The following is a 17,097-nucleotide window of genomic DNA, read 5'->3' on the forward strand; positions in this document are numbered from 1 at the left end:
ATAATCCCACGGTTGAGCTTCTCCATACTGAACGGTGAAAAATCTCTTTCCACCATGCTGCTGAGGAGAGACTCCACCTGAAAGGTTCCAAGCTGACAATAAGTTCTGTCTGTTCCTCCAGTCAGCACTGCTTGGACCTTCATAGGTCTGGGTGAATTTTATGCCTCCACTTTTTCAGGAAAACACCACACTTTAACTGAAGAAAATTACCAGGAAATTCAACTAGGCAAAAAAATTCTTTTCCTTCATGCAACATGCAGAGTATGTCCTCTGCAATGGGAAAACCCTCAGGCTATTTTAAGGCTGGATCATCATCCACATTGCTACTAAAACTCCAAAGGGGGCAAAACACAAAACCTCAAAGAACTTCTAACAGAGCAGTGTTACTACACTCAGTTCCAAATGCTCCAAATACTTGCACTCAGTTAGCTGTTTTATGGAAGTCTTTTACAACCATGCTGGCTCCAGCATTTAGGGTTAAATCCTATTTAAACCCAGGGTGAAATTGTACTGAGTTCAGGAGAACAGAGTTTACTACAAAAACTCCTTCCCCAGAACTGCAGTGGAATTCTACATGTACCACCTCTGGCTTTCACTGAACCCCTAAAACACTGTTCCTCTATCAAGAGGACATTTCAAAGGAAAAGTTTCGTTAGGCAATGCCTCAATAATTTAGAAAAAACAGTTTTATTAAATAATATTATCATTAGTGATCTGACTGATTGGAGTAAGTGAAGCAAACATGATAATGAAAAAAGGGGGCTGGTTTTATCCCATTGGCATTCTGGCACTGATTTGGAAAACATATAGCAAACATTTCTTTCAGCATGTTACATATGTATCGGTCAAAACCAATTCAGGCTAATTCACATCAGTATTTTACTATACCTCAGTCTTCCCATAGCTGGGAATTCACTTGCACGACATAATTCATCCCAGCTCTTATCTGATAGCCAAGATGGATCTGGATTCTTGTGGATGTTCTTGAGACCCACACCTCCAGTTAGTAAGAACAAAAATTCTTGATGTTCTATTTCATTATTAGCCCTATATTAAAAAAAAAAAAATCAGTAATTGAGATACAATTTTACATAATATGAATAGTTGTTAATTTAATTACACTTCACTGCTCTTTAGAAATGTTTCTACTTCAGTAAGAGCTGAGATCAGATCTTAATATTCTATATTATTTAAAAACTGCATGGTAAAAATGTCTGATTCAGACTAAAGTAAGGGTTTCAAGAGGTAAATCTTAGAATCAATGAATCTTTTAGGTTGGAAAAGACCTTTAAGATCATCAAGTCCAACTGTTGCACCAGCACTACCAAGCCACCACTAACCCATGTCCCTCAGTGCCACCTCTACACAGCTTTTAAATCCCTCCAGGGATGGTGATTCCACTACTGCCATGGGCAGCCTGTTCCAGTGTTTGACAACGCTTTTGGTGAAGAACTTATTCCTAATGCTTGCCTTTTTTTTTTTTTTTTAAGTGCAGTTATTCCTGATTTTTAAAGGCTTTGCAGAAAATAATGTGTTCTGCAATTACAGTAGGCTTACAAACTGGCCCAGGAAGAACATCCATGTACAGATGAGTACACATTGCAATTAATTAAGTATGCACATTATGGTTGTGCAATTTTGAGCATATCATTCCTTTCATAATGTATTCACACAAAATTAGGAAGAGAAAACTAAAAAGATGGTGGAAAGGAGAAGACTCCATCTGAGATCTCATGATGTTTTGCAAAAAGATAACAGAGAGAGAAGAGAAAAATGAAAAAAAAAAACTAGAAGTTGTTGGCATTGCACATTACTGCCTATTCTAAAATGTTTTCTTAAATAATAGCAATTGTTTTTGACATAAGGATGCTATGGAACACTACCCAGATTCTTTAAAGACAGATTTATCATTGACAGAACCATTGACACACTTTTTTTTCATAATGTGTCCTTAGTAGTGATACATGCAGATACCCTTCCATTTGTTAATATTACACATCTTAGGAAACCCAAAGTATTCATGACCATAGTTCAAAGGCATTATTATCAGTGTGCACAAGAACATCCCAGCTCATCAGTACCTGCTTCCATGATAAGAAAATAATTCATTTCTGTTAGTAAGAGACTTCACAAAAATGAGCTTACATGAGCAGATTACAACACAGCAAAAATGAGAAGAGCAGCTTGTCTGTTTCAAACAGGGAACGACACACTTGGCAGTACAGATTGTAGGTGAAGTGGTCATTTAGATGCTGAAGTCGCTTCTTCAAAATTTTGGATTTATTACTAAGAAGAGAAGAAGTGAGAAACTGAGACTTCAAACTGAGTAACATGGGCAATCATTTGAGAAATCTCATCTCTTTAGGGTTGCGGAGGATTTCTATTAGATCCACATGCTCCACAAGGGACTTAGGTGCCAGTTTTTCCAAAATTTCAACTATACTCCCTGTCTTTTTGAAAGACTTTAGACTTCTAAGAGTCCCAAGCAAAATAATGAGCTGAAATCAATTTGCCACAGTTAAATGCTGGCACTTAGTGTTCATAATGGAGCCTATGTCAGAAACCGACTTCACATTTTAAGTCACATTCTTAAAAATACTTAAATATGGCATGTGCTTACAGTTCATAATTTACTTTAACAGTAACTAAAAAGAGCAATTAATTCATTAATAATTACAACCCTTCAAAAGCCTGCATTTAAGGAGGTAAATTGTTTCCAAATGGAGAGAACTATTCATAAGAAGAGAACAAACCCCCCTTTTTTTACAGCAGACTCTCTTTACCTGTCATGAATGGAGCTGACATAGAGGTTAACAAACCAGCTGAGGGAGTACTGGTACATGGGGTCAATGTTGGCCAGGTCTGCGATGCTGAAGAACAGCACGGCCGAGTGCTGTGCCACGGGCCGGTACGCCTCCCGCGACTCCGCGATCTTCAGCTCCGTCTTCTCTGCAATCTGCACATCAACAGCAGGGGACAAGCAGCTTTTGATAGTCTTAATACTCTTAATATTCTACAGAAACATTACTATTTAGTAATAGTACTGAAACAGTTCTATACAGCATGGTCATACCAGAGTAACGTGACTTTTCTGCTCCACAAGGCACCACCCCAGTAGGCAAAATGAGCACTTGGCCCTACCCCAGTACTGCCTGATCTATTTACCTGCATTACAGATGCACATGCTTTAAAACATTTTAAAGGCTGAATAAACTACCAGTGAAGATTCTAGAACAGATCCAATTTTATTTCTCTTCCCATTTCACAAGTACAGAATTTGCTCCTTGTGCTATGCATCTAATTCAGAGACCTTCTGCTGGCTGCAAATTTTAACATTTAATTTCTCAGTATTATTGAGGGAAGTACACATACACACTCCTTACCTGCTGTTTTTTTGTGATCTCATTAGCCATGACTTTGGCAGAATCCAAGACCTGGATGGCAGTCTCATCTTCCAGAATATCACCTTCAGATGACTCTAAAGTTTCTAAAATTTTTTTCTCAATTTCTTGTAGATTCTTTTTATTGGCTGCAGACTGAACAATGAGAGCATTTCTTTCCTCTTCTAAATCTGGCCTAATGAAGAAAAACACAAAACCCAAAATCAGTCAATGCTCATCTTGCACTGGCTACAAAAGAAGCCCATGAAAATTATTCCCTCTTCCTACAGGAAGTTATTTGTGAATATTCTTTTCAGTTTAAGCAGGGTTTTACTGTTTAACATCTATTTATACTGGTGAGTACAGATTTCTTTGCATGACTTCTACTCAGTATTTGGAAATTATGATCTAATCTTTAACATCTTAGCATTTTGCAAATGACAGTGCATCCTAGTTCTCCTTTACTATATCCCTACTGCCTGAAAAAAAACCCACCAAGTGATATGCAGAGCCAGTTTACTGCTGGAAACACTTTTGTTAGCAAACAGAGTTTAGCCCAATTGCACAGACATGTCTGTTCAACCCAGATATTACTTCCCTGTGCCTCTGTGAGGGTTCACATATGATCCATAATCAGTTTCAGAGGTACTTTGCATTTATTTCATACAAAATTAAAATGAAATCCTCATAATTCTGCACCCTTGTCTGGCAGTTCAGTCACATCGAAAAATAACAGTAATGATTTAAACTCCAAATAATATTTACATAGTTTTCCAGCATTCAAGGAATATTTCAGGAGAAAATTGCCATGAAAAAACAACTACTTCACATCTGCTATTTTAATTAACTTGTGGACACTTATCCCTAACACTTCCCTAATAAACTTTTAAATTTTTAGTTAAAGCTGTTTCTGAGCAACATTTACACCATGTAACATTCATTTTTCTATACAATAAATTAATTTCTCATTTCCTTGGAATTATGCCATAAAAACCTTTAATGGCTGTTTACCATAAAGAGAGACTTACCTCTCTTCTGCTACGACAATACCTAGCAGCTGGTCTTCAAGTCCCTCTGGTGTTATCATAAAATTGAGTAATAAAACTTTTGTAGCAAGTTCAGGCATATAGTGTGGATTTCTTAGTTTTGTGGTAATAAAAAACTTGAAATCATGGGAATACTCAATAACACTCTCACCAAGCCTAATACACTCCACACCTCCTAAAGTTAAGAAGAGAAACATTAAGAAAACTTATCTACTCCAATTATTAATTAAAAAAAAATACTTTTGTCATTAAATAGAAGCAAACATCTCATCAATGACAAATTTCCTGAAAAGTAAAAATAAGTAAATATATCTGATAGTCTGAAAAATTCTCACAGATTTCAGTGGGGCCACTTATCACTCTTGGCAGATGAAATCAAGTCAATCCAATTACTACTGTACTTCCAATTTGCATATACAAAAACTAGAGATGGCAACAGAGAGCTGTGGAGTTATTCCCAAATATTATATTCTTACAGACTACTCTTTCCTTGAATTACTTGTGTGAAAGAGGAAACCACAAGGAAAAAAAAAAGTGTTTGAGCTTTACTTTCCTTTTGTTCTTAATTCTGAACAAGAAAACCAATAAAGACAAACTAGGTAAGAAGGAAGGAATACTTTTGTTTTTGTGCCCTTTTCTGTCATCTAATAGGAGGAAGAGCTGAAAACCAAATTCATAGTACTTGCTAAGTACAGTGAAAGCGATACCTTAAGCAAAATGCCTTGACAGATTTTCTTGATTTGTGCAAAATTTAGCAAATATTAATGCTAATAATTAAATAATAATTAAATATTATCAAAATGAACAAGCAAAACAATTTCACTGACAATGTTCCCTTCGCAGAACTTTAGTCTCCTATACTGATATGGTGAAGGTTTTCACATAAAACCATTATCATGATAGACACGAATGACATTTACTAAAAAGTAAAACTTCAGGCTCTTGTGCAATTACCCTGCTCTTACCAGAGGCAGAAGTAAGGCAAGAGAAGAGCAATATGAAATACATCAGGCAGTGCCAGAGACTGTAAACTGAACATCAGTGTCCTCTCCTTCAGGCTTCTAAGTCAATTCTGCTGTACCTTGTTTAAAAGTCTGTTTAAGCAGCAGAGGTTCAAGAGATGGGTCTAGTTCTTCTCCAACATTTTCTAGCAGCAGTGGAGTCCCAAACTGAATGCAGTTCTCCACGGTTCTCATATAATCTGTGTCACTGATCTTGATAACATTCAGACGGTTGTCCTTCTCAAAATTCTTGATCCATTTATTTGCTTGACCTTGAGGATCAATCATTAATGGCCTAGAAAATACAGGACAGTTTTCTCAGTGCTTGCAGGCATTTTTCAAAATTTTAAACGATTTAACATGTTTCTGTATCAGACTGTCAAGAAGAAGTGATACAATTTAATTACGGTTTTTTAAGACATCAGTGAATAATGGATGCATAAGTGTTTTTAAATAATTCGAAAAGTAATAGCAGAAATAGTTTTAAAAGCCGCAAAAAACGTTTAACATTTTTCATAAAATAACCAGAATGCAGAATTCTTGTAAAATATTGCTCTACCTCCCCCCTGGAATATAAAGATTCCACTCCTTTTTCAATTATATTGCTCTACAGAAGCTACATTGTTTTGAGATTTTTTTTTTAAAGTGGGAACTTGTTTGGATTTGAAAATTAAACCTTTTTGTCACCTACCAACGACTTGAATTGTCAACAATGACCCCATTGTCTATAGAAAATACGTCAGTTGGCAAACCAGCAATATTCCAGGCTCTTATTTTTATTGGGTCACCAAGATTCTTGCTCAAAGAGAAATTCTCAGAACAAGGGATATCTTTCTCCTGAAAAAGAGGGGGAAAAAACCCACAAAATAAACATTTGTCTTTATTCTGTGTTTCTTTGCATCTTTATTAAATGCCTCTTCAATCCAAAAATGACGATGTGCATTTTCTTTTAAGAGATTGAAATAGGTCATGTGTAAGTAAAAATCTTGGGGAAAATAAAACCATACCTTCAATAATTAACTACATTTTCCCACTTAATATTTACTCTCTCCTCGAGTTTTGTAAGATTTGTCCAGTTTTTGGTACATTCATAATGTGGGAGGTTTGTTACACAAAGTTATGACCCAAGAAATTCATACACAGCTGGAAATATCTAATTGTATCTTCTATTAACTCAGTACAGCAGTCCAACGCTGATTTGTTACTGTTTAATGCATTTTTAAGTGATTCCAAATCACTTGATTGATGAATTATGGCATTCATATAAGTACGTTGGAAGAGTCCCTTTGCAAACAGCACAATCAACCATCTAATTAACATAAAAATATTTGATGGTGTAAGTTACAGAACATTTTACATGACACATAATTGCATTTTAAATTTAATTCTTTCATTTAAAGGCAAAATACAGAAAATGATGAGATTTTACTTCAGTAACAATCAAGCCTTACAAAATCAATGATGGTCTCCAGTTTTCTGAAATCCTACTTTTAAGCGTGGGGTAAAGTCGCTGATTTAATTAAATTCAAATCTACAAAATATTGGATCAGCAGAATTGATTCCATTGCTTTACCCATGAGGTTTATTAGGCTCATATAAAATAAATTACAAGGGATTTTTGAAGCCTTTTGCAGCAGTCTCAAAAAACCCAAACATTTATTTAACTCTAAGATAACCTTCTAACCTTGCATAGTTTGCTCCAATCTTTGGTACACTCTTGTCGAAAGCCAGCAGTAAAAGCTCCCAGATATGCTATTACACCAGCTGATATCAAAATATCTCCTGTCAGATTATCATATTCCTCTTGAAGATCATGTGCAGCTTGATTCCATCTATGACAAGCAGATAATACAGAAAAAAGTCATGCTGAAACCTCCACATTAATGATATTGATGTTAAAAATTAACTTGTTTAAAATTACCTTGTTCATTTTAGGTGAGAATAGGTGAAGAATATGAAAACCTCATTTTGAAGAGATTTTCTCTACAATTCTCCCAATGTTGCTGCCCTAATTTTTATGTTACAAACAATTAGGAATATTTCAAGGGCCCAGACATTCTTTAGTGTTACAGTCCTCAGATAGAAATACAGCATTAAAGGCTTAGAGAACTGAATTTCAAATTCTGTTTCTACAGTGGTTGTTTTATCTGATATTTGAACTTTAACCTGACCTTGTTTTCTCTCCACCAAGGCCTCCAATCAACTTCTCGGCTCGTTCCAGTTTTTTAGCACACAAATCAACCTGGAATTCTAAACGAGCCTTTTCTTCCGTCTTTTCAGCGAAGGTTTGTTGCAAAGCAGCCAAACGGCCTTCAACTGCTGCAAGTTCTTCTCGCTTCTGATTCAATAGTTCCATTGTCTTTGCCAAGGACTCCTCTGCCACTTTTAAACGTTCTTTTTTGGGTTCAATCTCCTATTCAATCACAACCAATAAACAAATGCTTTCAGTACATTTTTGTAGCTTTATTATTAACTAAAATGCATAGGGTGAATACATGGAGCAAAGGAAGATTCCATAGCACCGAGGTGCAAGGATCAAAACCACACCTTTGACACCCTGTGAAACACTTCCATTCCCTTAATCCATTTGCATAAACCCTCTGCTGCCGAGGAAGCTTTAGCCACCACTTGTGGATCAAACTCTGGATTAGTCAGGTACTCAGTCCGAATCTTCTGCATGACAGCCTCCTGGATAACAAAAGCATTATAGCCCATCAGATCTCGTGGCTGACACTTCAAAATTGAACTGATTGATTGCCATTTCTCTACACAATGAAATAAGAAAGAACTATTCAGTATTAACTGTTGTAGAAATCACAGCTCATTTGATTTTTTTGATCTTCCTATCATGTTTCATGGTCTTTTTCCGTTTTCATTTTCCAATCCAATCCTTATCCTTTCTAATCACGCATTTGCTGTATCTTCCATGTGGCAGCTCCCTAAGTGCTAAGAGCATTACAGTCACATAGAAGCCTTAATTTACACAGCCCTTTGTGTAAAACACACCGATTTCATTATTTGCTATCTCCTTCTCAATACACAACTTTGGGGATCACTATAAAAATTCATTTCTCCTAATGTAATGCAAAATTTAACTGTTTGTGCCTACTTTTGGGGATCAGTTTTATAAAGGGCAAAGCATATTCTATTAAGGACAAAGCATATTCCATTTCCAGTGAATTCAGCAAAGAGCACAAATCACACTCTTGGATAGCAAGACCTTTGGGAGAAACGATCATATTTGGAAGGTTATATAGCTAGCACATTTCTGCATTTATTGTATATCTTTCAGTATAATTAACAAAATATTACCCATTTTGTCATCATTCATTCAATCAAAATAATACAATTAGAAAAAGATGTTAAGAAAGGCAGCAATGGGCAGTCAATTATAAAAAGAAGTTTATAATGCTGAATGACTGATCTAGAAAAACTAGCAAAAGAAAAAGGCATAGGAAGGGTGGATGTGGATCAAACGTCCACTGGTTCCACCAAAAAGCCCCAATCACCTCCCAAAACACAATACGTGAAATGAGGCTAAGAGGACACAGGTTCAGAATAAACTAATTGAATTTGGACAAATGATCTCTCCACTATAGTATTTCTCATTTTCTTTTTCTTCCCCTGCAAGAAAGTGTCTGCATGGTAAAAATTACTGAAAAAGCCTTACTGGAATGGGTTTCTCGGAACAGGCTTTCAACTCCTTTAAGAAATTGATGTTGCCCAGCATTTTCTGGCTCGCAGACCAATAATCCAAAATCTACAAAACATAGTAGGAAATACCTTTTCAGGCTTTAAAACAAATACACATACAAAAAAATTACAAACCTCTTTTAATTAAAACTCATTAATATTTAATAATGATAACTTGGTATCTCCTTGAGAAGCCAATAAAGCAGAAAGTCTGTCAGATCAAACATTTCCTTCCAATCATACTTAAAGCCAAAAAGTAAACAGTGCCTCAGGGAAGTTATGTATTATCTATCCTCAAGAAATTAGTAAAGCAAATTAAATTTGGCACATTACAAAATTTGGAAAATAAAGAATTCTGAAAGTTTTCAGTAAAATCCTGGGTAGAGGCTATAAGTACTTGACTACTTTAATGGACCATGGGTTATCTTGTATTTTGGATAAGTGTTGAGAAGAACATGAATTAAATTTTTATTTCAGAGAATTGTCTGCCATTTTACCTTGCCTCCAGATCCTGAAGGATCTAAAATTCTTTCAGGTTTTTTTTCTCTTATGACACAGACAGCAGCCATGACAAGTTTGACACCAGATGGAGGATTTTTCATTGTCTTGACAACTGCTATATCAGAAGGCTAAAATAAAAAATACATGTAAAAATTATGACAAGTATTATGTCTCAGCACCCAATAAATGAACTGACAGAAAAAAAGAAGAATTATAACACCATTACCAATGAACGAGTGGTACTAGAGGACTTTTAGAAGGGATGATACAGTGGTACCATCACGATTAACAATATCCATCAATATCCCTTATGCAGGGGAAATAAAAACTAAATAAATGCTAATAAACAGTAAACTAATGATTAAATAAAATTATGTTTTAAAAATTCCAGGTCAGAATATTTTTATACACTTCTGTGTCATCTAAGTTATCTCATATTCTTCTAAATTCCTAGTTCATTTTAGAGAGTTAAACAACACTTTCAAATGCTGAAATTTAGATCAGCTTGCCTTCAAAGTGTCAAGAGCACCAACTGCAGCCTCCATGACAGGTATTGCCTCTGCCAGGTCACTCTCACATTCATTTTTCAGTGCCTGAGCTTCTTCAGCTTTTGCTGTAGCAAATTCTTCATCCACTTTTACAATTTTTCTTTTTTCTTCTACTTCTGCAGATTCTACTTCTATAGTCTAAAGAAAAACCATGAGTGAGCTTTATATTGTACCATGAATGGTCAAATAAATTGAAATTAGCTACTACAGGACTCATGGAATACTGTAAAACATAAAGAGAATACTGAAGTTTTAAAATATTTTAACATAATTTCAATTTATGTTAAGGGAATAATTTCTTAGCATTTTGCAACATCATGGAGTTTCAACAGTAGATAAACTGCATGGTATCAGATGACTCTCAATAAAAGCTATTTAAAATATGTTTGAAGTTCAGGAGACAAGAAACTCTTCATGTTTGTGCATCAGGCTGTAACTAAAAATGACTAGCTTTTATAGGGAGTTTTCACAGCTTCACAGCCTTTAACATTGACTATTGAAATTTATTTTCTTTTCAGGGATAAGTCAAGCCTTTATCCAACTCCCTTTGCAGTTCTAGGGAAGTGAGATTTAGTTTTCTTAGAGGTAGAAGAGGTATCACTGTATCTGTAAAAACACTTAGGAATCAGAAACAAGTGCATAACATGTCAATTAAATCATGCTTTTTTGGTGATGCGACAGTCACATTTTACAAGACAAGTATGTGTATATTTTCATATAACAGAATTCTCAAAACACCCAAGATTTTTGATCCTAAATCCCACTAAATTCCCATGAAATTAACTGGGTTTAGGGTCCTTTTATAAATCAAACATATAATCCCTGTGCATGCAAAGACAGACTGTGCAAAACTGTTCTTGTTTATTTTGTCATAGCTGGGCATATGGAAAAACTATTTGAGGTTTTCACATTGTTTGTGAATCAACTTGGGAAACCTGATTTAACCACTATTAGCATGAAAGTTCCTCTAACATTCTTCAGCATGGAGCTTAGGCAAGGACTGTATATCCAGAGAATGTATTTTATCTAAAGAATGAAATTTTCTTTCTGTTCTAAGGATATAAACATAAATAGCAAGTTTCACAATACTGGAAACCTCTGTAAACAAGAAGTGAGCTCAAAAACCTCAACTCAACTCTTACTTTCTGAAAGTCACACATCAATGAAATAAGACACATGTTTACGTTAAAAGCCACAAAGCTGTATTTGTACAACTCTACCTTCATCATGCTTGCATTTTCCACTTTAGCCTCTTCCAGTTTGGGCTGTAGCTCAATTAATTCTTCTTTCATCCTACCAACCTATGCATATGCAAAACAATCAGGTGGGATCCAGAAGGGTCAAGCACAATTTCCAACAATTTTTTTAAGACCTAGATTTTCCCTAATGACTAATTTATTGATAGAAGGATGTAACATTCAGTTTCAAATTAAAACATTTCCAAGACTTATTTTTATCTCCTATTTACAATGTCTAATTTTAAGAACTATGCTCACTTACAGTCACCTGTTAACCACCAAGGAAAGGGAAGCTCTGTTCATATCTACCTAACAATATATGCTTAGAGGTGGCCTCTAGCATAAGTTCTGTGATTGTAGGAAAGAACAGGCGAAATACATTTCTTAGTTTTGCTGTTGCAGATTGAGCTAAACAAAACCCGAAGTAACACTTTTGACTGACTTCTCCAGAAAAAAACCTGCATTTGACAAACGTTTTCCATTTTCAGTTCCGTATTTGTCCTAACTCACCTGTGACTCAGCAAAAGCTAGTTTATCTAGTCCATTCACATATTTCTTCTTGGCTTTCATTACGCTGTCTCGTTTCTCAGTAAGAAGTCTCTGAAATGCAGCAATAAGCTCAAGATAAGAAGTAGGAGTAACATAATTATGGCGTCCCAGACTTTGTAAGAACCTATTAAAAAAGAAATAAAGAAAGCGTAACTTTAAATTTTGATTTATTTTTTGATTTATTTTCTTAGTTTAACGTTAGCAAAGTGATGTAACTGTTTGATAGGCGTTAACAATTTCAACAGACTTATATCCTTGCTATGGAGGCAAATAGTTGTGTTAACTTTTAATACATAAATGAGTAATAATGAAACTCAATCGCCTACTATTTTATGATTGTTTGGAAAAGCAATAGACTGACCTTTCAGAGAGTGACAAAACTGAAGTATGAAAGTATTTACAGATGGGCACAACTCCTTGACGCTCGATGTCTGTGAGCTGAAGTGTTTCTAAGAACTTACTAGCCACACGTTCAAGGGCATCTTCAGGCCACGGCTGAGGGAGAAGTGAGGAGGGAAGAATTTGTAAAATTCAACTGTTAGCAGTCTTCAAACATCAAAATCAGTTTTTACCATTCAAACCACCAGAATGAGACACACTAGTCCCAGGTGTGCTGCAAGAACAATGAACTGACTTAAAGGTCGATTAGCTCAGGCAGCAAGGTCACCACCCATGCAATATTTTCTGGCAACTCCTGGCTGGTCTTCTAGTTCAAAGCTACATATTAACATTCCATCTAAACAGTTCTGTGTCTATTTCATCCTTTGGCAGAAAAATTCACTGACATCAGCACGAGGCCAAGTTATAGAGCTAACTGTGCTTAATTGAGAGCAATACTGCTTACACCAATACTGCTTCTCCAAGTTCTATTCTGCTATCAAAGATCTACTGATAAGCAACAGGATTTGTATTTGCTAGTCATTCCTATAACAGATGGAAGGAATAATATATAATTACCTGCTTAATAGGCAGCCACAATTAAGATCATTTTACAGTCACAATGAAATGTTTTCTCTAGTCCTTTAAAACATACACATTATGTAATAAAATTACAAATTGCCATCATCAAACTAAGACTATTCACACTTCAGAAATCTACAGCAAAAAAAATTAACTTTATTTAGTTGTAGAAATGTTGAGATCACACATCAAAGAGCTCCCAAAATATTAAAGAAAAGGTCTATGGAATTTTAAAATTTTGAAAAACAATGAGTACTTCTACAAGGAAGACAAAAGAAAATCTGATGGCACTTAGAAATACAGAGTGTTAGAAAACTGGAGCAGATTTTTGAGGAAATAATATAAGTATTTTCCCATACCTGGAACCAATCAATAGTACAGCAGTTGATGAGTGATGGAAACTGTCTCAGACGATTGCGGAAAGCATCTCCAATTGGGCTGAATGCCACCACAATATGGAGATTTTCTTTGCAGAGGTTCACAAAAAGTGCAAACAAGGCCAAGGGACTGAGTTCTTCACCTTTATCACCAGCCTGAACTGCTGCACGAACACCCTTAGGAATAATACATAGCATAAAAAATGTTATATAAATTGTCATTAAGCACATCTGAAGTCCTGTAGCAATTCTGTTAATGGTAGCATCACCAGGAAATAAAATTTTTTAGTGGAAATGAAACAGGCAAAATAAAGTAGAAAGCCAGAACAAGTAGCAAATACTGTTAGAGAACAGGATTGCACTATTTATCTGTGGCCCTGACAACTCAGTCTAGAAATGATTGTCTGCTGCTCTGAGCAACTGAGAGTAAATCCTAACAATATAGTAAAAGAAGAATTCTTTTAAGGGAGCAGATTTAAATGAGTAAAAACCAACTTTGGTCCAGCTGCTCATTGTGGAAAGCAACCAAGTTCCAGCATACACCCACTGAATATGTTCACACAAACTGTAAAATTGGAAAAGAGCCATATTATTTTAATATTTTCACTATGTACCTGGCAAGAATGAAATACTAATAGACAAAGATCACAAGAATTATAATCTAACTTCTTTGAAAGATACACAAATCCAGGTATCAACATGCTCCATAACTTAAGTGCAAAAAAACCATGTAGTAACATCTATCAAGTGATACAGATATTGCAATAAAGAAAATTTGTGTGTATACTAAGAACCACTTTGAAAGTCAACTAGAAGCATACTTAAGTAATTTATTAAAAACACCACAGAGATAGGAAGACAGCACAGCATACATTTCCAAATATTGTTTGCTAACATTAAGTTTCCAACTTGACGTATAAAGATTGACACCCCTCCCTCCCAAATTGTGACTGCTATTGTGAAAATCCCAGTCTGATTTCAGTTAATTTTTTTTTTAATTTGCCTGAGTACATTGCATCTTTACTTCTAATCCTAGATTCATGGAGCACCTTTGCCCACCTCGTCTCTGAGTAAAAGTGTCAGAACACTGAAATTCTGCCTAACAATGCCCTAGTGCCTCAGAGAGTAGGAGTCTATTGAGAAAGGTGGGCCATGTTTTCTAATAAACACATCACATCTTTGCACTTCACTGATTAAGGAAAACATTATGATGTACATTCTTCTCCTATACAATATCCTACAAAAATAACTACAGCCATAGGGTATTTGTGGACAACCAAGTTCTCTACTTGCACAACTTAATGTGTTTGTGAACAGAGTGCTAGGTCAGAATTAAAGCTTGTAGTTGGCATAAGCTACTGCATAAGTTTACTAATAACTGGTTTATTTTTCTAAGGTCTCAAAAAGAAGTCACAGAATTACGTGCAAATACACAAAAGCCACATTTCACACTGAACTGTCCAAGTAGATTAAAAGGGAGGTGAAATTAAAGAGAGTTTCTAAAGATACCTCTACAATTTCTTGTTTTTCATCTGCTGGAAAAAGATTGGGTACCTCCCCTGTGTTGAGGAGACTGTCAACATCTTCTAAAAAGCTTTCTTCTTTAATTTGTGCATCTGTGATTAGAAATACAGTTTTCAAGCCTTTTACACCTGCATTCTTCAGAAGTCTCTGAAATGCAAGACAGTTAAAATTGTACATTCCAAAATATCCTTCCTCAGAATTAAGTCAAAATGTAGACAGGTTATTAATACTCACTTTCAGATCTTCTCTCCACTCGTTTGTACCATAGGTCTTAGAAATCTCTGGTTGAAAAACACACATTCTTGCCATGAACGCTGCCAGGCGAGTCAGAGACTGCCGTCCACTTCCTCCCATTCCAACCAGCAGAGCATTCCCCCCTGACTGCTTCAGAATGCGGCTTAATCGAGACAAGTGCTCCAACATGTACCTGCATTGGGAATGTGTTGATTACAACAAGAGCAGAAATACCTGTACATTTATGCACCTATAAACCTGGGAAACAAATCAAGGAGTAGCATCCCCAAAACACATCTCTGAATGCAGGGTGGGGCAGGGTAGAGAGGAAGAGGAAGAAAGAGAGTGAGCATGAACCACAAAATAAAGTAAAACTTACAATTCTTCTATTTTACAAATACCAGTATTTAGCTAAATTACTACAAATTACTAAAAGGAATGTGCAGAGGTAAGAACAGGAGCACTATAAGGATAAATGTCTTAAAGGCAAAGAAAAACATTAATTCTCTACTTCAAGATCACAGCAGTATTACCAGTTTTAACTTTCTTGAAGTATAGCAACCTAAACAGCTTTTTAAAGTAACCACTGGGAGAACATGGTTTTTATCAACAAACATTTCCCTCCCCTCTACCTCTGAGAGTGATTTATAACTTATGTGTGGGATTGATGTTGGAACATCCTCAGGAAGCAGTATCTGCACATTACTGAGAGTCCTTGTCAAAACTCAAGCATGATTTATCTCAGAATATGCAGCGAGGCCTATAGGAGCTCACCTGCTTAGGCATAGGACATGGGGTAATTAAAGCAAGCTGAGCAGCTATCAAAAGCGGTCTCAAAAAAATTTCCAAGCATTTCAAGAAAGATAAACTCTGTTTATTTTTACTGGTTAGATAAATAAAGGAAACAAATTCAGATGTTATCTGTGAGATTGAACTTTAAGGCTACAGTCAAACATGCTCTCCTGGCTGCTGTTCAGTGAGGTCACTGCAATATTGCTTCTATACCCAGGAAGTGGCCTGTGATCAGAGGCTGCCAGCTCTTCAAAGTCCCAGCCTAGCTGTATATACAGGCACTCACAAATCCAGCTTGGCAAAATGACCTAGACTAAAATAAGCTGATATTAGGAGTGTTTTAAGTAATCCTAATCACCTTCACGAAATACTTATGTGTCAAGCCACCCTGGCAAATATGAAGAGGCAGTAATCTCTAGCAATAGGGAGGAGGAAGGAGTTTGACCTCCTAATCTCTCTCGGTTGTAGCTCTGCATGATCACAAGTTAAGGTAACAATAATGTCTTGCAGAGTCTAAAATTTCACGGGATTAGCTGTAGCACCAGCTGTGCTGAGTAACAACAAAGTAGACAGACAGCTATGACTGTGAACATCTCACTCTTGGGATGCTTGTCCTTGGGAAATGAAAGTCCAGTGACATCCATCTTCACTGGTGACAGAGGCCTAGGAGAAGTACAGCACCTACCTGAGGCAGTGCACAATGTTTCCATAACAACTAAGACAAATATTCAAAGCCACTTAAGAGAAAAGCTTCTTATTATTTACTTTCAGATAGGGAGAGGCATAAGAGAAAAATCAGTTTGCTTCCATCCAAAAAGGTGTTACACCACAAACATTTTTAAGGATGCATGAAGGGGAGGAGATACACCAAAAACCACAATCCATAAAATTGAATATACTGAATTATCAACTACTGCTTAAAGCTCTTAATAACACAGATCATAAACACCTGAAAACGACAAGATTCATTCTTGTTTTCTGGGTTTGATTATATTCATCCAGACACTGCTCCACAACATCACTGAACTCCTCAATGCTTGGAACCTCAACATAAAGTCTTTCGTCTCCCTCAAGTTCTGGAACCATGTAGTCACCAAAACACAAACTTCTCATGTCTTCTTCTGTTACCTATGGTAAATATTCAACAAATTATGAAGTCAAGTTTGATATTTAATGAATGTATTCCTCATTGGAACTTTAGAAAACAAAGGAGAATTTAGACAAATACCCCAGACAAAAGAATAAGCACTCCAA

General features: G+C 35.9%; 1 protein-coding gene across 1 annotated transcript in view; it reads right to left on the reverse strand.

Moving 5' to 3' along the window:
* The window catches only part of DNAH12 (dynein axonemal heavy chain 12), a 57,835-nt gene that overhangs the window by 9,366 nt on the left and 31,372 nt on the right, over positions 1-17,097 (reverse strand). The window contains exons 41-60 of the mRNA XM_082288749.1: positions 16,793-16,971; positions 15,052-15,244; positions 14,803-14,964; positions 13,276-13,470; positions 12,318-12,451; positions 11,918-12,080; positions 11,390-11,470; positions 10,131-10,307; positions 9,618-9,749; positions 9,098-9,187; positions 7,975-8,115; positions 7,599-7,840; positions 7,112-7,259; positions 6,119-6,264; positions 5,508-5,722; positions 4,409-4,601; positions 3,384-3,576; positions 2,784-2,956; positions 2,146-2,286; positions 889-1,047 (exon numbers count right to left, since the gene is read on the reverse strand). Of these exons, the coding sequence (XP_082144875.1) occupies positions 889-1,047; positions 2,146-2,286; positions 2,784-2,956; positions 3,384-3,576; positions 4,409-4,601; positions 5,508-5,722; positions 6,119-6,264; positions 7,112-7,259; positions 7,599-7,840; positions 7,975-8,115; positions 9,098-9,187; positions 9,618-9,749; positions 10,131-10,307; positions 11,390-11,470; positions 11,918-12,080; positions 12,318-12,451; positions 13,276-13,470; positions 14,803-14,964; positions 15,052-15,244; positions 16,793-16,971 (3,257 nt within the window). The remainder of the gene's footprint in view (positions 1-888; positions 1,048-2,145; positions 2,287-2,783; positions 2,957-3,383; positions 3,577-4,408; positions 4,602-5,507; positions 5,723-6,118; positions 6,265-7,111; positions 7,260-7,598; positions 7,841-7,974; positions 8,116-9,097; positions 9,188-9,617; positions 9,750-10,130; positions 10,308-11,389; positions 11,471-11,917; positions 12,081-12,317; positions 12,452-13,275; positions 13,471-14,802; positions 14,965-15,051; positions 15,245-16,792; positions 16,972-17,097) is intronic.

The sequence above is a fragment of the Coloeus monedula genome (assembly GCF_965178545.1).
Source record: "Coloeus monedula genome assembly, chromosome: 11".
Taxonomy (NCBI): Eukaryota; Metazoa; Chordata; class Aves; order Passeriformes; family Corvidae; genus Coloeus; species Coloeus monedula.